The 21767-nt window shown below is 36.3% G+C and overlaps 1 protein-coding gene across 1 annotated transcript in view; it reads right to left on the reverse strand.

The window, feature by feature from the left end:
• The window catches only part of LOC113446113 (complement receptor type 1-like), a 164413-nt gene that overhangs the window by 113354 nt on the left and 29292 nt on the right, over positions 1-21767 (reverse strand). Inside the window, exons 11-12 of the mRNA XM_087930360.1 lie at positions 17016-17159; positions 3259-3447 (exon numbers count right to left, since the gene is read on the reverse strand). Of these exons, the coding sequence (XP_087786486.1) occupies positions 3259-3447; positions 17016-17159 (333 nt within the window). The remainder of the gene's footprint in view (positions 1-3258; positions 3448-17015; positions 17160-21767) is intronic.

Here is a 21767-nt window from a genome sequence, read left to right on the forward strand (position 1 = left end):
CAAAGTTGCTAGTGTATCTAAAGCTATATCTATATCAGCTGTATTGAGGTATATATATATATATATATATATATATATATATATATATATATATATATATATATATATATATATATATATATATATATAATAACTAATTTTAAAATAAACATATTTCAAAATATAATATCAATTTTTTGATATTGATATTATTAATTTATTGGTAAGAATCAATAAACAGAATTACAATATATATATAAAATTAATGCTTAGTATAATATTGATTAAAGATTGACCAGATCAAACAATGTCCATTGGCTTATTTTGATGATATGAAAAAGTATTCAAATCTTTGAGCTTAGTGCCACAGTCTACAGTACTGTTATTTGGAAATGCTATAAATAAATGAAAGAAGAAAAAATATATTAAAATAGTGTATAAAAGTAAGTAAACAAACTTGAAACTCCAGAAATAATCCTGTGGGTCCATTGCTGTTCCTCGCTTGGCAATGCTTAAGGAGAATTAGGGTCTAGAGACAGTTGATAGTGCTACAGGTGAGGCTGTCAGAGAGACTGTTTGGCAGTCACGCAACACCTTCTCAGCCTGTTTGGCTCTACTGCCCAGGGGAGGCAAAGCCTCTCAATTGGTACACACCACCTACTGCTAGTGGATACGTACATATGGATAGCGTGGCAGGTCCATCCTGAGCATGGAAGTTCTGCCGCTAGCTCAGCTAAAGCCACAGGATTTTTAATTTTCCCTACGGGGGCTACCAAAATGGGAATTATGCCTCTGCCTGCATAATAGGGGGAGACCCTTCACCCCACCAAAACCAATGGCTTGAAAGTGGCTCCTCTGCCACCCACACCATCCATTTCCCCACCATCTTCCCCCATCACCTCCCCACTTTGGAAAAATAGCATGTCATTTGGGTGAAAAATGTTTGGAATGGAATAAAGCTCACCCATTCACCTCCTGCTAGCAAGCTGGCTAATGGGGTGAGAGGAGAGGCAAAGAAGCAGGACGATAGGTGAGAGGATAGCAGCTCTTGAAAGAAAGGGGCTGAGGGAAAATGCATGTTTTACAGTATACTGCAGGTGCCCCCTGCTCGCTTCTTTCCTGGCTTCCCTCCTGCCATCTCCTCAGCGCTCACCCACTTGCACTATCCCTCTCCAGTCTAGCTTGACACAGGTGGCAGCTCACAATTTCCCTTTGCAAGCCTGCTGTTGGTGAAGCTGGGCGCCACTGAGGGCTGGCTTTTTGCCTAGGTTGTCCATCTGTCGGGTGGAAAATGGCCTCCTCCCCAGGCCCCTGTCCATTTTCCCCCAGACAGCCAATAGCCAGACAAACCAAGTCAAAAAGCCAGCCCTTTCTGCTTCTCTTGCCTTGCAGGTTTGGGTGGACGGTCAGGAGGCTGGAGCAGGGAAAAACCTGAGAACAACTGGCTTCCAGCTACTTTCCTTACCCTGCTCAGTGGAAAGAAGGTCCCCACTGAGTTTTAGCTGGGTTCAGCGGGGGCTACAATCTCTTTCCTGAAGAGACTTGGGGATTTAAGGTGGGCAGGAAGACATTTTGCACTGCTCTCCACTGCCCTCCTTGCAGCAAAATCCATGCTGGAATGATGGGGACAGAACTGCAGTTTTGCAGGTGCTGGAAAAGGAGAATCCTGAAGCTCCCTCTTGTCTCCACTTGCCTAGGGAGGGGTGAGGCATGCTATTCAGCCACTTTGCCGAACTGCACAAAAAGTTGGCTATTGGTTCCAGTGAACCGGTGAGAACCGGCTGAATCCCACTACTAATTAACAGCAAGGATGTTCTGCACTCTATCCACTGTGCCATCAAAGCTTATCATGTTGATTACTTGTTGCTGTACAGCATGTTTTTAATGTTTCAACATTGATTTTGTTGGAAGTGCCAATAAAACAAATATATCGAAGAGAATAGTAATAATAAATAAAAAATGTAGAAGTATTTATCACCCTATAAGCATTTCTTATCTTCTTGTTGTAGAAAATATTTTTTTAACCTTTCACTTGTTGTAAAACGATTATATCTCATGCCTGCAATCAGTTACATCCCTCTCCTATTAAGCACATGATTGTCCCATCTAAATCAATCTGAATCCATCTGTTTTCCGTCATGAATATGTTTCACCCCAACATCACCCCCCCGCCCCCCCCGTCCCCCCCGCAAGGTACTTCTCTGGGAAAGTAATGTAAAAATGGCCAATTGTGGTCAATTAGATGGACAATAGGAGAAGAGATAAGAAAGGTAAATATTGCCTTACTAGAATCCATCTGTTGCAGGAAGATGTAAATCTTAGTTAGATTACATGACTAGAGATTTACAAGGTAATTAGAGAACTAAGAATGAAGACTTTTTTGTGTATAAGAAGGACAAGATATCATTCTGTATTTTGTAGAATTTTCCTCCCACGTCCCTTGTGATGTGCTAGGAACTTCTTCCCAGATTCTTTAACTTTGATCAAAGAATAAAAGTCTGCTTTATTTAATTTGCAAGCCTCCATTTAAATCTTTGTTTTGGCTCATTTTTGGCTTAAGCATACTGCCAGACCTTACAATATGTCTAATTTTATTGACCATTTACACTTTCATGAATAGTTGTAAGGGTCCCAAGTACAGTGCTTTTCCTGGGGCCCATAATGCTGTTAAGATGGCCCTGGGTCTGCTATAAGGTGGGAGAAAAAGAATGATGTTGGTCCTCCTTTGCTTTCCTCTGTTGGTTTTTTTAAATTGGCATATGGAAACACCTTTCTGCAAACTGTCTTCCAAAATTGCTGGATATATTTAAATTCCAATTTCTTCTGATCTTTCACATTTATGTTCTTAGTTAGGATTATCTTCCTTAATTTATTTGCTTTTAAACCCACCATTTCTTCAAGAATTTTGATCTCCCTGGTAACTTATTCAATATTTTTTTGTGGGTCTTGTACAATCACTACCAAACCAACAGCAAATGCATGTAGCTTGTATTTGCGTACTTAGATTTGTAGTCCTTTTGCTTTGTTATCCTGTCTAATATCTCTATTTAACAGTTCTGACATTAGAGGAGGAGCAAGTGAAGGCCGAGACAGAAAAAATGTAAACATGGATGATATATTTTTCAGAATTATTATTATTACCTTTATTGTCAGAGTACAACATGTGTACAATGAGATTGGCTGAGCCTCCCTTCGTGCAACCCCCCAACACAACTCACACTGAGGACAGAAGTCCCTTTACCCAGTCCCAATGAATGAAACCATAATGAAGATACTCACCTCGACACAATGATGAAATTTCAGACCATTTTGAAGTGTTCAGACATGTAATTGATGGGCTAATTCCAGGAATATATTCATAACCTGAGATGCAACGGTATGTCAGGACAGTTCCAACCATATAGCTTTCTTTTGGGATGTCTTCCTTTAGTGTTGAGTGGAGCGGTGGTACTGGAGAGGTACAGTTACCTAGAAATCAAAAATAAAGTTTTCAGGTAGGAGTAATTAAGAGAGATCTACAGTGAAAGCGAGGGTTGATTTATAAAGTGACAGATGATTTATAAACCCACAAACTATATGTATAAAGTATTGTATATAAATTTGCTTAAATATAGTCAGATTCAACAACCATCTTTGTTTTTCTATCTGTATTGTATTAGGGCAATTCCCATCAAAGCCTAATTTTAATTACATTAGTTCCTTCACCATACATTTATCTATATTATTATTTGATATGGTTCTTCCCCTGTGGTGGAATCTACTGCTAAAGTTGTGGGAGGAATTAAAAGATTAGCTAGCCTGGAATCATTGCAGGGGAAGAAACAGTGGAAGAGAGATCCTCCTTGCACTTTGGAGTGACTATCTAGTTGTTCTGTAATTAGTGTAGTTAGTCTAGCTAGATTTTTGTAAATAGGCAAGTAGCAATAAGAATACTGTTTTGATCAACTCCAGTATTGTTCTGGTTCCTTGTGCCTGACATTCCCCTTATTTATTTAACTCCCTCCTTTTTCTCTTTGCTCCCAAACTGAAGACTCAAAGAGAAAAAGGTCAATATAATTTCTGGTACTCCTTATCTTAATACAACATTCTTGACTGATCTTCTGCTTGTATTTGAGCCTGTTTCCACAAACAAATCATAGATATCTTCTTTCATCCATCTGCATCTCAGTAAAAGTTCAAATAACTTTCTGTCTTCGTGACATAAAAACAATTAATTTGAAAGGAAAGCCCTATCCTGTATCAAATCTCTCGCTCTCTCTTTTTTTTTTGGTCAATAACTTGGATTTCTTTCTTTTCTTGCTGCATTGTAGTTACATTAATAGCCTGGAAAAATAGTGCCCCGTTTGATCTCTTTAATCTCTACATGTTGTTCTTATAATGTAATCTTTCATATTTGAGTTCAGAAATCTAATCAAAATGTCTCTAAGTTTTGTGTTTTCCAAAGAGAGTAAAATCAGTGAGCATGTTCAATATCTCTATCCATCAAATTCATATGAGACCTCAAGGTCATTAATTTTAGGGATGAGATAAATTGTCAAATTACTTATTTGGCTTTTCTCTGCCACTCCTTTAATCCATACATTATTTTTCTTGCTACAATCCAGTAAATCTGCCAATTCGATCTTTATTTCAGAAGTACACTTTTCAATTTTCTCTATCTCAAGAATGTTATTTGTATCCAAACTATAAGCATTGCAGGCTCTCTGAGCAATATCTGCTATTTGCGGTGATATTTCCTTAACTTGTTTATTTATTTGCTCTGACATATATACCAAGTCTTTAGATCAGGGGTGTCCAACCTTGGTAACGTTAAGCCTAACGTTACCAAGGTTGGACACCCCTGCTTTAGATAATCCCACAGCATGTTTGTCCCATTTTGTATTTAGTTCTTTTTTTAGCTTGTTTTATTAATTGTCCAATTACCAAATCAATGTCTATCCTTCCTCATAAGCAGTCATTCCCTCCATTGTCCCTTCTTTTACAGAGAGCTTCCTCAAGCTCCTTCAAGTTTTCCAAGGAGGCTTTAGTCCCTTTTCCTTTACACAGTTTCTTTTCTGAGCATACCGCTTTACTAATTTCATTATCTGATAAAACATTTAGTAAAGGAAACTGGCTATATTAAACTGGCTATATATTAACTGATTAGTTGGATTAGGGGAAGAGTATGCTGTCCTCACCAGCAGCAATAGATGTATTAATGCAATTAAAATTAGCAATTTATCAATTGTGGCCAAAAGCAATTGTTTTTTCAACATTTATATTCTTCAAATAATCCATCAGCAATAAAAATTAACCAATTTTTAAGAACATTTTCAGAACTGATTCTTAGTGTATGAGTGTATAAATTATATGCTAGTTAGTTAGTCAACTAAAAGTGATTATTAGTAAAATTATTAATATGAATCAATCAATCAATATGAATCAATTGGCTTTATTCCAAATCAAAATATTTCTACTCCTATCAAAAATTATTAAATATTATACAGCTTAGTCAAATAAATAAGGGTTCCCTAGCCATTTGATCTTTAGATATATTTAAAGCTTTTGATTCTTTGAAAATACAAATTTATAACAAATATGAAATGTAAATTTGGGACTGATTTTTATAAGATGTATGAAAATATTTATGGATAAACAAAACCTCAGATAAGACTATTATGATTCAGATTCCATCACAAATTCAAGAGATACCAAGCAGTGTTGCCCTTCATCCCCTATACTAGGGCTGTCAAACTTCCAGCCCACAGGTTGAATACATCATGTGCTAGCCACGCCCATGCCTGGTTAAGCAAAGGGGGGGGAGTCTCAATATGTCACATGACACTGCTGTGACGACATGAGTTTGACACTCCTGCCTTATACTATTCAACCCAGCCATAAAAGCATTGGCACTAGCATATAGATATAATAAGCAGGTTTGTAGGATAAAGTGGGAAAAAAGATGTGAAAAAAGGGCACCCTCTCTGAGTTCTATGGAACAGCTCATCTTCAAGAGTTGTGGTAGCTTCAACACTGGAGGTTTTCAAGAAGAGACTGGACTGCCATCTGTCAGAAATGATGTAGGGTCTCCTGCTTGGGTGGGAGGTTAGACTAAATGACCCACAAGGTTCCCCCCAACTCTGTTATTCTGTTGGGTGCACTTTCTTTTTCATATAACCATATCTTTTAAACACATTTGCAGGTTATTTGATTTTGTCTCTCCAATGCTTCTTTCTTAACTGTTATTTTAAGACAGAGTTAGAGGAATTTATAGAAGTGTAAGGACTATCAGGTAATTCCAGTAACACACATCTGTTGTTTTTTATACTCCTGAAAATTGAAAAAAAAATCTTCATAGTTTTAGGCATTCCAATATTATATAATTTTTTTTAAATAGTTAGGTAGTATTACTACAAATATAAATTAAATCTTTACAAATAACTAAAGCAACATGGAATAAAATTAAGTAAGGAAATGAAAAATTGGGTTTCAAACAATTTCAATATTTTAGGGTGAATTGCATCAGTAAAAATGAAATGTTTTGCATGATTAAACTTTTTAATTCAGTGCTGCCCATTGACAATTCCAGAACAGGCTTTAAGGCATTGGCAAGAAAATAAATAAATATAAAGTTTCTGTTTTCAAGCACAAAAACTTGAGAATAAATGGAAGGTTTTCATATAGACCTTAGAAATAAGGAGGCTGGTGATTTTTCGGTTGCAAGGCTTCGGCGGCGGCAGGAATCCGCTTCTCTGCGGGTCCCTGCTGTGCTCGCCGTCGAGGTACCCCCGATCCAACTGGATTTGGGGGTTGTCACTGCCCTGAAGGGGCAGCGGAAGACAGAGGAGATCCGGGCAGGGGTCTGGGGATATCACACCCCTGTTCCCCAGCCGGCTAGACTCCTTTTTCCTGAGACGGTGGAGCGGCTGTCAGTATGGCAGCCACAAAGAAATCTTCAACTGGATAAGATTGTGCAGGAGGAAGAGCCAGAAGTTTTCTTGGCTGAACCAGGACATTATGTTACTTTTTAAAACACCCTGGAAACCTGACTTTGGTTTGATACATTTGTTTCCAAAAGAATTTGTTACATCGGCGAAAGTGCTGAAGGAAAGCTCACTCCCCCTCCTTACGAAGAAAGCAAAGGAGCATAGAAAAACCTGCTTTTTAAAGGTAAAAATAAGCTCTTTGTTATAAGTGGGAAGGAGAGGACTAAAAAAAAAGTTTTTTAAAAACTTTGTTGGAGGAGACGCCTTGAAGATTACAAGACCATTAATTAATGGTAATACGGCTTTTAAAATACATTTGGGATTTTGCCTCTGGAGGAAAAACTGTAAAGAGAAGACGAGGAAATAATTTTTGTTTGTTTGGATTGTTTGATAACTCTGACATTTGGAAATTACTTTAAGATTGAAAGCATCTGGGTTGTTTTTAAAAACCTATAATGGTACCATCTGTTGATGAACTGAAAATGGAATATGAAAAATTAAAAGAAAGACAACAAAGTGGCAAGGATTCCTTGGGAGCTGCCTTCCATTTTTTAGAAATGGCGGTTTCTACGTACTAGCAAATACCGGAGGAAGGAGAAGGAGAAGAAGAAGAAGAAAAGGAAAAAGTCATCTTTAATGGACTAAAAAGTTTGACTAAGAAAGAAAATGGGAAGAGAGGAAGGAAAAATGAGAATTTAAGATTTAATAAAACAACCAAGAAAATGAAAAATAGGGTGAAAAGAGGGTACAATATTAGAAAGCAATTGAAAAGAGAATTACAACAGAGAGGGAAACTTAAAAGGGGGGAGAGGAGAGGAGGGGGCAAAAAGACCAGATTGGAGAAGAAAGGGAGGGAAAAAGAAAAAAAAAGCCACAGGCTAGAACAAGATTTTAAAAAGAAAGTTTTTTTTAGAGACGAAGGATGATGGTTAGTGTATAATTAAAGAAGATTCTGCAAGAGTGCATAAGATAGTATTGTAGTATTTGCATTTGAAATAGTTTATTGGAATATTTAATAAAATATTAATGTTTAATAATGATAGACGTTGATATTTAATAAAATATTAGGAGAATGTGCTAAATGATTAATGCTTAGTTAAAGTTTAATTTGTTACTGTTTTATTGTTATTATAACCTTAGTATTTTATTTTTTTATTCTAAAACAATGTACTTATCAGAATTAGAATTAGAATAGAAATTATACATTTAACTATACTATAAGTTTACTATTCTTTTATTTTAAGATTTAATATGTAGAATATACTAAGCAGAATCAGGATGGAAATTATGTATTATTTTAAGCTTTATTTTAGGAGAAGGCGTCATACTTCAAAAGTGATTACAGGGGAAATTTTTTGTTAAAGAGAAGAGATAAATAGATGTTTGGTAAAGAACAGTCAAAAGATAAAAGTATAATGACTTTGAAATAAGATGAAATAAATAAAATATAATTAAGAGAGTGAAAAGATGGGAGAAGTTATATAGAAAATACAAAATGGTTAATAAGATATGAAGGGTATATAAGGTGGGCATGAATTTGATTTAGGTCTGTCAAAAAAGATGTAACCTGCAAAGATGTAATCGGCAAAACATCTCTGATTAGATTCTAGTAGTGAATCAAAACTAATCAAAGATGCTTTGCCGATTCTTGTTGATTTATTTGTATCTCTTTATTTTATGTTGCTCAATTGCATTGACATGTGTGTCCTTTCTTGTGCAAAACCCAGAAGCTTTTGTGATTCTTTGCAGCAAAAAATAGTGACCTCTGGCTTTGTTCTACTTTTCAAACATGCTGCCACTGCCATGTTCTAGGTGCCGGCCTCACAGGTCCACCCCATGGAGCCCACTGTCCTGGAGGGACCTGCCCAAGCAAGTGAAGTCAATGGGGTGAACCTGAGAGAGGGAAAGATAGAGAGAGAAAAGAGAGATGGAAGCAAAGAAAGAGAAAGGGGAAAGAAAGAAAAAGGGACAAATAAAGGGGGGATGGAAGGAAGGGACAGAAAGAAAAAGAAATAAAGAAGAGGGAGGGATGGAGGAGAAAGATAATGAGATATCATAGTCCAATCACCTGCTCCAGCAGGATTAAAAGGGAGTGTGTGTGTGTGTGTTTGTGTGTGTTCTCCTTGTAATTTACCAGTACATTTTGGTTTTGCCTTCTTCAGAATTGGCACTGTAATACATTGGGGAAAAGTCATTTTTAGGGTGGAGATCTGGTCCAATGGATCTTGTTTAAAGCCTCAACAAAATGTGAGAGCTTCCTGATAGTCTTGACCATGTTTCGTCCACAAAACCTATAATAGAAGCCAAAGATTTTTTAATGTTCTGGTAAAGATGTTTCAATGTGGAAAAGGGCCTCAGTCTAAATTAGGCCTCATTTCAATCTGATGAATCAGGTCTCTCTCTCTATCTCTCTCTCCCCCCTCCCTCCCAGACTGGCTTTGCTCTACTTTCCCGATCTGCCTGTGGGACTGGCGCATCAATATGGATGGATGGGTGGATGGATGGATAGAGAGAGAGAGAGAGAGAAAGAGAGAGACAGGTAAGTAGGTAGGCAGGCAGATAAATTGGTAGGTAGGTACGTAGGCAGATAGGCATGCAGGCAGGCAGGCAGATCTTTTGGATGAATGTATGGATAGGTAGGTAAGTAGGTAGATAGATAGTTCTATATTGTAGATAGGTATGTAGGTAGGTAGACAGAAAGACAGGCAGGCAGGCAGGCAGGCAGGCAGGCAGACCTTTTGAATAGATTTATGGATAGATGGATAGATGGATGGATGGATGGATGGATAGAAAGATAGATAGATAGATAGATAGATAGATAGATAGATAGATAGATAGATAGATAGATAGATAGATAGATCTATATTGGTAGATAAGTAGGTAGGTAGGTAAGTAGGTAGGTAAGTAGACAGAAAGACAGGCAGGCAGGTAGGTAGGTAGTCAGGAAGGCAGGCAGACAGGCAGGCAGACCTTTTGGATGTATGTATGGATGCATGGATGTATGTATGAATGTATGTATGTATGTATGTATGTATGTATGTATGTATGTATGTATAAACAGACAGACAGACAGACAGAATGCAACAGCGGTGGCACTTTGGGAAAGTAGAGCAAAGCCAGAGTGGGAATTGAAGTCCACACAAGTTGCCAAGGTTGAGAAACACGGGCTGAATATATCAACCTAACCATTCTGCTTAGAGTTTAGCATGCTGTTTGATTCTGGCTTAGTCAATAAACCATGGCTAAGATCTTCCTGCTCCTTAATGCAGCTGTCCCTCTGTCCCTTCTCCAGCCCCCTGCCCCAGTTCTTTTTTTGGCATCCAATTTTGCAATGCCAACCTCCCTGGGGCAGCGATGCGGCCGACTTCACCCTCTTTGCTGCGACCCAAGGTCCATTTCCATTGGGCCAAGCAAGGGGAGGTTCTCTGCACACACTCAGAGACTCCCAACTTCTGGGAAGCGCTCCACCCATCTTTACGCTCCGCCCAGGAGGAGGAAGGCATGCAGAAGCAGCCCAGACTGGTGGAGGCAGAGGGAATGATCATTTAGAAAACAAGCAAGCAAGCAAGCAAGCGCAGGGCTCAGTCAGAAGAACGAGGCTGCAGAGAGAGGCTAGGTTCTAGGTCCGGGCTGACCACGTAGAGCCGAACTGAACTGAGCCATACACCTTGGAGAGCCGCAGCTGCACCCACCCACATCCTGCATGCAAGCCCGGCTGGCTGGAGTGGCAGAGGCTGGGCGGGCGCTGTGTGCTCTCTTGTTCTCCTCCAGGGAAGAGGCCCTAACACCAGACCACCCACCCCTTCCATTGCATGTCTTGGGAAGGTTTTGCTTTCTAGTGCACCTCCGCCGCTTCCACCAGACAGGGCAGCCTGCAAGCTAAGCCTTTCCACCACCTCCCACCTCTCCTCCCCAGGCTAGCAACATGCAATCTTTAACTTATTTTTTTCTAAAAGGTTTGATGAACTTATAAAGACCATGCAAAACAAACAAACATTAAATACTTTAAACCTACAAGAAAATTTTTTTTTCAAAGTAGCAGATTCATTGGGAAGAAATATAGACACAGAAACAACACAGATAGTGGAAAACCTTAAGAAGAAATGTGATTTCCTAGCTGTAAACTGGCCAGGAAAAAATATAAGAAATAATAAAGCTGACTCCATACCTTTCAAAAGCTTAACACTGTGCTTTTGTATAATAGCAGAGCACTCTCTAGGTGGACAAATGGCTCATGGATTTTTTTAAGGAGTTTGAAGAAGAGTGGTAAATGGATTTAATACATCTTATTGAGGAATGCTTTTATCTGTTTTTTTGGGGGGAAGATAGATTGGCTTTGGAGATTAGACTTATTGTATTCAATTAATCAGCAATTGACAGATGACAGAAAGAAACAAACATAGATATTTTGGGGACCAATTAGGGTTAATATTTGGGATGATTTGGGATTGAAGCTGTGGTAAATTTTCTATGAGTTGATTACAATAACAGTTTGTTAACAGAGGTTTTTAGAATTACAGTTTTGTCATGCTCTTATTGTTCACAATTTTTATTGTTCATTATAATTGTTTTTTTTTTCTGTTAACTATTTTATTATTAACAAAGTGTATAGATGACAGGCTAACAATTTTTAAATAGATTTAGTAGTTTAATAGTTTTTTTAAAAATTGGCCTCTTTTGCAAGGGATAGGAAACTAGCATTGCTGTATTATATTAATCAGCATTTGACTAGGAAAGACATTATGTATATATGTAGTAGTCTTCTTTTCTTTTCTTTTTTTAAGACACTTTTTAATGTATTTTTTGTGTTTTTGATTCTTTTGTCCTTTTTAAAATACTTTGGTATTTTGTATTTTAACCTTCTTTGAATAAACTAAAATTTTCCCAAGGAAGTGAATCTGGCTTCTGACTTTGCTTGTCAGAAGATCGCAAAAGATGACCACATGACTCCAGCTCACTGCAACTGTCATAAATGTGAGTCAGTTGCCAAGCATCTGATTTTTTTTTTTTTGAAAACAGTTTTATTAATTTTAACAACAAACAAAAACACATAAAACATAAAAACATCATCCTTTCCTTCATGAGTTTACAGACAGTGTATCGGTTGGTTTACCACATTTTTTTGTGCATCCATTTCATAGTCTCCATTGTAGTTATATTACATAATAGCTCATATTATCAATCAACAATTATATAACCTAATATCATTATTAAACAATCATTTGACTATAATTTTGTTAGTTCATACTTTAACGAGATAACTATAGTTTACTTAATTTATTTTATAACAAATCATAAAGTCATACCAAGTCTATCTTAATAGAATTTTATAAAAATAGTATCAAATAAAAAAAAGAAATATGTATTCATTGATTCCTAAGGTTCTAAATATTCTAGTAGATTATTATATTTTATTATCTAGCCATTGATAAAAAAGATCCCAAACTTCATAGAATTGTTTATCTTCTTGTTCTCTAATTTCAAATGTCAATCTACTCATTTCAGCACATTCCAATATTTTCTTAATAATTTCTTCCTGTGATGGTATTTTCTCATTCTTCCAATTTTTAGCAAATACAATCCTAGCCGCTGTTAATACATTTACAATCAAATATTTCAAATTTTTATTGTATGTATCAGGTAAGATTCCCAATAAAAAAAATCTCTGGCTTTAAATCTATATGTTTCTTTGTCATTTTTTCCAACCATATGCACCAAGCATCTGAATTTTGATCACAGGATGCTGAAATGGTCAACAGTATGAAAAAAAATTATGAGTCACTTTTTTTCAGTCCCATTGTAACTTCGAACAGTCACTAAACAAACTGTTGTAAATTGAGGACTACCTATGTATCACCCCATAGTGCTTTAGAGCACTCTCTGAGCAGTTTATAGGGTCAGCATATATTGTCCCAACAGTGGTGGGATTCAATTTATTTTACTACCAGTTCTGTGGGCGTGGCTTGGTGGGCGTGGCAGGGGAAAGATACTGTAAAATCTCCAATCAGGGGTGGTGTTTGCCGGTTCTCTGAACTATGCAAAATTTCTGCTACCGTTTATCCAGAACTGGGCAGAACCTGCTGAATACCACCTCTGGTCCCCAACAATCTGTGTCTTCATTTTACTAACCTTGGAAAGATTCCCTTCAGTTTCAATGTGAGAAATGCAGTGAAAGATTATACATTGTTAGTACCAATAGCGCTCAACTTACAACAATTTATTTAGTGACTGTTCAAAGTTACAACAGCACTGAAAAAAGTGACTTATGACAGTTTTTCAAACTTACAAATGTTGCCGCATCCCTTTGGTCATGTATCAAAATTCAGATCCTTGACAACTGGTTCATATTTATGATGATTCCAGAGTCATGTGAAATCATGTGATTTCATATGACAAGAAAAGTCAATGGGGAAGCCAGAGTCACTTAACAACCATGTTATTAACTGAACAACTGTAATGATTTATTTAACTATGGTGGCAAGAAAGGTTGTAAAATGGGGCAAAGCTCACTTAACAAATGTTTCACTTAGCAACATAAATTGTGCGCTCAATTGTGGTTGTAAGTCAAGGACTACCTATATTTGACTCCTGTTAGGTTGGTAGCTATACATCAGCATTATTCTTTCAAATGCTGGAGAGGTTGTTCAAAAAAAAGGGGTCAGTCTTTCGGTTGTGATAGTCATGTGATAAAATGATACCTTTCAGCAATTTTTCAAGAGATAATTACCATCAATTATTAAGTTAAATTAAATTAAATTAAATTTGAATGATCTCCAGAGTTAGATTTATTACACTTACTTACAGACCAGATTGTACACTTAAGAATACATAATTGATTATCTGTTTAATTATAGCAGCCAAAAAATGTGAAACACTGGAAAACTTCAGATAATATAACAACTACGTTGTGGATGAGTAAAACCTCTACAATTGTCTTGGATTGACTCACAAATCACAGTTGAAGTCAATTAAGGGAATTTCAGAAATAGGAACCATAATTTTATCAAACTTGGTGAGAGTTTATGCTTTATCTTAATAATAAGAATACATTATAATCTGGACTTCTGGTTTTGGACTTCTTCGGCGAAGGCCCGAAATCCATGATCGTGTGTGGTTTGATCCATGCCCGCCACTGGAGCACCCGAGCTACCTGGATTCAGGGCTGAGGCCACCCCGTAGAGGTGGCGAAGAAGGGGGAGCCGTCAGCTGGGTTGAGGAGAGCCACATCTCTCCTCCTCGGCTGGCCATTACTCCCTTTCCCAAAGGCAGTTGCAGCGGTGGTCAGAAACGGCCACCTCAAAAAAGAACCCGACCAGACAAGATTGTGCAGGAGGAAGTTTAAAGGAGAAAGCTTGACTGACCGGGTTGAGTGGAGAACATCTATTTAACGTACCTGGAACCTGAACTTTAAAGACTAATACTATTCCTAAAAAAGATCTTAAGCGGTAAAAAAGAAAGGGAAAGGAAACGGAATTGACTTTTTTTCCTCTCACATTGACAGTTTTAATTGACTTGGAACATTAAGAAGAAGAGATTCGAATAAGAAATTGATACTAATCCACTTTGACATTAATAGGCTATTTCTAGCTGAAAATAAAGTGTCAAAGGGATAAAGATTCTTGGATAATTTAAAAACTTTCTTTAATAAAAGAAAGAAAGCAACGGAGGGAAAGAGGAAAAAAGAGGGTGGAATCTGGAAAATGGAGGAGACCACCTGGAACTTAAAAAAATCGATAGTGGAATTTTAACAAGGCTTGCAAAAGATACATTGTAGTTGAAACTTTGTTACAAGACAATAAAGCCCCTGGAAAGAGAAAGTGAGAAAAGAAGCAAGAAACAGTTTGGGATTATTGGATGATTCCTGGAATTTTGGATGATGGATTCTAATGAAACAAAATAAAATCAATTGGGGATTGTTTAAAATTTTTAAAAATGGCATCACTCCTTGAAGAGTTAAAAATGGGACTTAAAGAACAAAAAGAAGAAGCACAAGAGAGAAGAGGATCTTTTGGCTTCGTATTTCAATTTTTAGAAATGGAGATTTTGAACTATGAAAAATAACAAGAAACGCTGGCAGAACAAGAAGGGCGGGATGAAGAAGAAGCCATCCTTAATGACCAAGCAACTTTAAGCAGGGTGAAAAAGGGAAAGTGGGGAAAGGGAATTAAAAACTTAAGCACTGAAGCAACAACCAAAAAATAATAATTTGTAATTTGAAAAGCAATCATAATATCAGGAAGCAGAAGGGAGGATCACAGAAGGGAGAATCAGATAGAAAAGGGAATAAAAAGGGGAAGGAGAAGAAGAGAGGGAAGAGGGAAAGGAAAAGAAGCTACAAACAACAGAAACAAGATATAAAGGTACAGGAAAAACCTACAAGAATTAAAGGTATAAACCTATTTAAAAGACACAGAGACAATAGTTAAAATTTAACTTAAGGAGAGGATTCTGCAAGGGTGCATGGGATAGCATTGTTATATTAGAAATAGAAAAGGGTTAGAAAATATGTTTAGATGGCAGGAAGTGATAGGAAAAATTTGTATTGATGTGTAATGGAATATTTGTCTGTAAAGAGAATAAGGCTCTCAATGATTTAAAAAGAAAGTTAAAAAAAACTGAAAAGAAACATGGAAGATTTTTATCAGTTGACAAGATGAACTTGAATAAGAATAATAATTTTATTGACTACTGTTAATAACTATTGTTTTGTTTTTTATTTAAATACAGTAATAAGTAAAATATGAAATATAGATGATTAAAGTGAAAGATAACTGATATTACTAGGTAATGTTTGTTAAAAGAAATAGAAATGTAAAATATTGTTATTAATATTAATGGCAGAGCTGTACTTGAATAGAATAATTATTCTATTTACTATTGTTATACATATATACACAGATATATATACATATATACTTTTTTCTTTTAAGAATTTAGTGTGTATTTTTAAGGGAATGTACCAAGCAGAATTTGATTGAAGACAGGTATGTGTTATAAAATAGAGGTTTAAAAATGAATGTTATAACTGTAAAGGTGTAATTTAAATTTTTAAACAAGATTTGAAAAAAGATACAAAGGTGTTACACTCCAGTCTAATAATTACAGGGAAAAATTTGTTTTATGAGAAAAGATAATATAAAATTGTAAACAGGACAGATGAAAGTATAAAAACATTGATTAGAAAGATTTTAAAAATTAGAAAAAGATATGTAATTGAATTAAGAAAGGAATGAGATAATTTAAAATAAGGCTATAGGAAGTAAAGAAAGGGAAAAGCTATTGAAAAAATTGTGAAAATAGTTATGAGGTATGGATTAGAATGTATAAGATAAATATGTATTGAGTTTATGTCTGTATGCAGAAGTGATAACCCGGGGTCATGCTGTTCTCAAAAAAAGATATTTTATTTGTATTTGTATGTTTTGTGAAAACTTAAATAAAACTTTTATATATATAAAAAAGAATACATTATAATCTGGTTTACTCATATGTGATGGATTTTATAGTACCTGACATTTTATTTAGATGGTGCTGAATATTTTTTGTATTTCCTTTATTTCTTCTTTTAACCTATTTTGGAATTAATGTAGCTATCTGATATTATAAAAGCAAAATAAATAAATAAACTACATAATTATATATAAAAAGACTCGTACTCCTTTTCATGCTCTTCTATTTTTAAAATAGAGTCTTGAAATCTATTTCTATGTAGAAATACTAGATAAGAATCAACTATATAACACATTCAAGGATTCTGGAGAGCGACAGACAGACAGAAAGAAACAGAGACAGAGAGAGTGAGCTTGTCCAAAATCACATGATGTAAATGTCAGAAATCCAGTGTCAGGGGAATAGTATCAAAGCAGACTGACAGCCCCTTGCCTACAGGCAGAGGGACTTTTTCCATATCGACCAGGAAGTGCCAACGTAAAGAATAATCAAATAACATAAATAATAATTAGAATATCAGATAATGTGTCTTTATAGGGGCAAGTAACCCCCCCTCAACATGCAACATGACCCTGCTTTTAAAAGGTAGCCTCTGGCAGGTATTCAAAGACTGTCACTTACCTTGAACCTCAGGCAGCCAAAAGAGTGTTGGCAGAAACAGCCAAACCCACATTGGAAGGCTACTCTGGCAAAGTTGAAAAAACATCATTTGAAAAGCAAAAAGGAGCACCTGAACTCTCCACAAGAGCAGCTGGAAGAATGAACATCAGCGTAGGGCAACAGAGCAATATATTCAAAGCAGTTCCCGATAAACAATGGCAGTGCACCCTTGGAGGAAGAGAAACCACATTTCTTATCTATTTGGCCAAACCTTCTTTTCACAGATAAAAATTATACAAGGTGAACTCCAGGAAATAGTTTGTCTTCTGTTTGCTCATTAATCATGGAAAATAGTTTCCTTCCAAGATTGACAACTTTTTGTGTATTCTTAGACCTGATTTGTGGTGTTTTTTAGATTAGTGGATTAATAGGAAGCATTTTCCATATTCTGACATGTCTACTTTTAATAACTATGGAGAAATTTCATTTACAAAAGAATAATGTTTGTAGTTTCAATCCTTTCGTTTGCTTCTTGTGAGCCACTGCTAGCTAATCTGTATAAAGAAATAGTGCTTAAAGTCCCCACCCTTAAATTGTTGTATTTGTAATTTATTACAGTGCTATAAATTTTCTATTTGCTTCCATGACAAAGAAAAACTAACCAAATAGAAGGCAGCATTTCCTGGAAGAGTAAAAATCCCATTTTTGATGTGTTGCTCAGTTTCCCAACATATTAGGTCTATATGGCAATTCTGTTTGAGTTCTGGAATACTAATGCTTTGAATTGCAAAGCAATCCTGTGATTTCTGCATTCTTTTTGACTGAAGAATTACACCAACAGTATTATGAGGGAAGAACTGAAATAGAATGTAAAATGAAACTTAATTTTTACAAAAATGCCAGAATTGCATGCATTCAGAAGCACGTCTGGTATTGCATTCTTTTAATGGACCATTTATTGGATATTCAATACAACTACCATGTCACCCTTAAAAAGCAAAGATATCAAATGATTGCAGAAAAATTGGTGGATTTGAATTTTGCATTTCGTGGCATAGTGCCTTGTGTTTTACCCAATTCTAAGCTATGCATCAGATGGATTCAGAAATCATTTGGATTTTGGTGCAGTATAATCTATAAACTCAGTTTATAAATCATGCTTTATAGTGTAGCTATATCCAAACAAACTATAGTGGTGTCAAACAAACTATAATTAAAACAAATCATGACCCAGCACAATGTACTTATTTTTTTCCTTGCCATCCTTTGTTCACATTATGGTTAGGCAAAATCTCTATATCATCCAGATTTGGAATGAAGATGTAATAAGTGACTGAAAAAATCACCCCTGGATAGAGACCACTGGTTATGGAGTAAGCTTCAGAGGAGGCCTCCATCTTTCTGCTTCCCAATATTTGATCTTTTATTTTACTTTATCCAATAAAGAAATTTAAGTAAATGGGATCCTAATCTGTGACTATGAACCAGACAGTCAAATACCACATTCTGAAAGGATGAATCTGGCCAAAGCAGAAGGAGGAAGCAGGTGTGTAGGCAGGAGTGGGCGGCTACTGGTTCGCACGGGTTCAGGTGAACTAGATGTTAATTTTACATCTGGTTTGCTGAACTGGTAGTTGCAATAACTGGCTGGACCTGCCTACCCTTCCCTGCCCCTCCCAGGAGTCTCCAGGCAGCCTGGTTTGGATCCCAGGTAAGTGCAGGGCCCATGTGGAGGCTCAGGGAGGGTAAAAAATGGGCCTCCTGGAGGTTCAAGGAATGCCTCTGGAGCCTGGGGAGGGTGCAAACGCCCCCCACCACTATGATGCAGGAGGCTAACTATGCCACACCCACCATGGCCATGCCCACCCAGCAACCGGGTAGATAACCAGTTGCTAAACCTTTTGAAGCCCACCCCTGTGTGTAAGAAGAGTTTTCATTCACTGGACCAAAATGCTTTGTGTATATACTTCTCTTTTGAAGAAACTGAGTTATTACCATTTAATTAAAAGGGTTGTATGTGCAAAGGCCTTCTTATACAAGGGAAGATTAGGAGCAAATCAAGTCACATTTGTGATGGACAACTGTGTATATATAAGAATATTTCCAATAACTTAGTCAACAATTCCTAAAACCTGAGGGAGGGGTGGGGTGACTGCAGCTTTGTTTTGCTTCTTACAGCCCCAGAGCATAGTATCCCAAGAGGTGTCTAAGCTATAGCATGGCAAGCAGTCACAGAGCCACATAGTTCTGGGGCTGCTTGCTACCCCATAATCTAGGTTGCAGGCTAGCCAAAATGGCACAATAGGGGGAATAGATAGGTGGGGGAATTCTCTGTGTTACGTGAATCCTTTGCAATAAATCAATGTTCTACTTCAGATGTACTTTATGTTTGAAGTAAGGTGTTGTGAAGCATGCTTGTGTGATAAAACAATCCCACATCTTTCAACATGGTGGTCAGATGAATATAAATCCAATTATTATTTGTTCAATAAGGCTTTGCTATACTGTATGTTCTATCCAATCCTTGGAACAATGATCATGTATACCCTTTAAAACATTTACTATTTTATGGAAGGACATATTAGAGATATATGTATCTGATATCTAAACCAAATGCCTAGCAGTTTAGGTCATAGTATACTTCCTGCTTTTCTAAAAGAGGACTTTAGCATTATCCACTCTTTTTTATATTCTAATTACTTGGGGTTGAAGTCTTCTGCTCTACAATATTATTGTTTACCAGAGAAAAACTGTTCACTTTATGAGAAGCATTTTCCAGGTTATATTTGTGGCTACAAATGAAAAAGAACTTTAAGAGCCATTTTTTTCTGGAGTTATACATAAATTAAATATATAACTTTACTCAAGATAATTCCGGGGATTTTTTCATCACAGATTTCTGGACAGCATAAATTTAAAATCCATTCTTCTACATTTGTCTTTTTGGTTTCTGGAAGAAATGGCACCTCACTCAAGCTTCTGATCAAATTTGATTTTAATATGTGCATATATTCAAAATTTTGGAAAAAAGACTGGATTGTTCACCCACAACAATTGAAATTACCTGCCTACAGTATGTTGTTTTTCTAACTATCTGAAAGATATTAATATCTCAAATTCTTCAATTAAAAAAAATCACATAAAATAAAGAATAAGTTGAAGCTACTACTGGAAAAGAAGCTGGGTCATAGCTAAACATGCACACAAAACTTCTGGATACCTTATTTCAACAATCTTAGAGAAGTATTATAGACAGAATAGATGTTCAGGATTGGGAATTTCTAAAACTTAAATACTAAAGGGCAATAGAAATGCGCCAGAGAGAATAAAAACATTACCTTTCCAGTCAATTGGACAACTCTTTTTAGTGCTGTATAAACAATCTTTACAAAGAAACCACAACTTTAAGAGCTATATTCAAACCAGTCATTATTTATTGGCTTTCTTCCGTCATTTACTTGGGAATAGTTTTAATAGCTTTAAATCATTTTATTTTATTACAGGCTTCTACAGGTATTCTCAGATCTGATTTTCAGTTGCATTGGGGCAATAGAATGTGTATTTTTTTGGTCTTGTATGTCTGTTTTTAATAAGCATAGAACTATAGAAAATGTTTTTGATTAAAATTAAAACTCTTTGCCATTTCACTCTTTTTCATTGCTTCTTGTGAATTACCACATATATACATACATTGCTACCGGTATTTTCTTTTGTGAATGCATCATTGTATACAGTGCAGAAAATGAGATAGTTCCAAGTTCAGTCCTTGACATCTTCAGTGCAATGCAATGTAAGATATATTTATTTTTGAGATTTTAGGGAGTTACTGCAAATCAAATTGGAATTGTTAAATGAATCTTTTCCCCAAAAAATTCCTTGGCAGATGTAATATATTAATTTGTGCATATAATTCATTGCCCTGAATCATAGTTTTTATGAATTCAAGGGTTGGCCAAAATGATTTTGAGATTCTATCCAGCTTTAAAATGTAAGTTTGTACTAAATTTAAATTAGTGTAGGTTTATCAAACAGCTCCTCAGAAGCTAATGAAAAAAACTTTTGTTAATTATAGTTGTGTTTCAGTAGTCAAAAATAATACCAGGATGAAGGAATTATGATCAATCTTTCTTTCTCTCAGTCTTCTGAGTAAGGAGATGAGTGAAATCTCTGTACGTAGTAGAGCCAGACCTTCTGGAAGCAGTTAGCTGTCCAAAGTTGCCTTTTAGACTAAGATGGGTGCCATATACATTTAATAAATAAATAAACGGTCAGCTGATTTACCTTGCAAAAGCACATATGTAAGTGTTCCAGTTCTGACAGTATGTTTGGGGATCTACTTCATACATGTGAAGTTCTCAGCAGAAGCTGCTTCAGATGATTTTTTTCCAGCAGCTGATTGCATCTATCTCTGCATGTGCCCCCATTCTCCCAATAATTTACTCACTGAATACTTGACTTAAGTGGATATACCTTAACATTAAAGAAAGAATAAAGACTAACAGCATGTGGACTAGTGGTGGGATTGAATTTCTTTTTGCTACCGGTTCTATGGGTGTGGCTTCGTAGGCGTGGCTTGGTGGGCATGGCAGGGGAAGGATACTGCAAAATCCCATTCCCTCCCCACCCCACTAACCTGCTTTCCAGCTCCGTTCTCCTGTGCAGGGCAACAAAAGAAAACCCAGCTGATCAGCTGGGACTCAGGAGGCAGAGAATTGATGGGGGTAGGGCCAGTTAGAGGTGGTATTTGCTGGTTCTCTAAACTACTCAAAATTT

The sequence above is a fragment of the Pseudonaja textilis genome, chromosome 3 (genome assembly GCF_049901715.1).
Source record: "Pseudonaja textilis isolate UNSWEBS1 chromosome 3, rPseTex1.2, whole genome shotgun sequence".
NCBI classification, from domain to species: domain Eukaryota; kingdom Metazoa; phylum Chordata; class Lepidosauria; order Squamata; family Elapidae; genus Pseudonaja; species Pseudonaja textilis.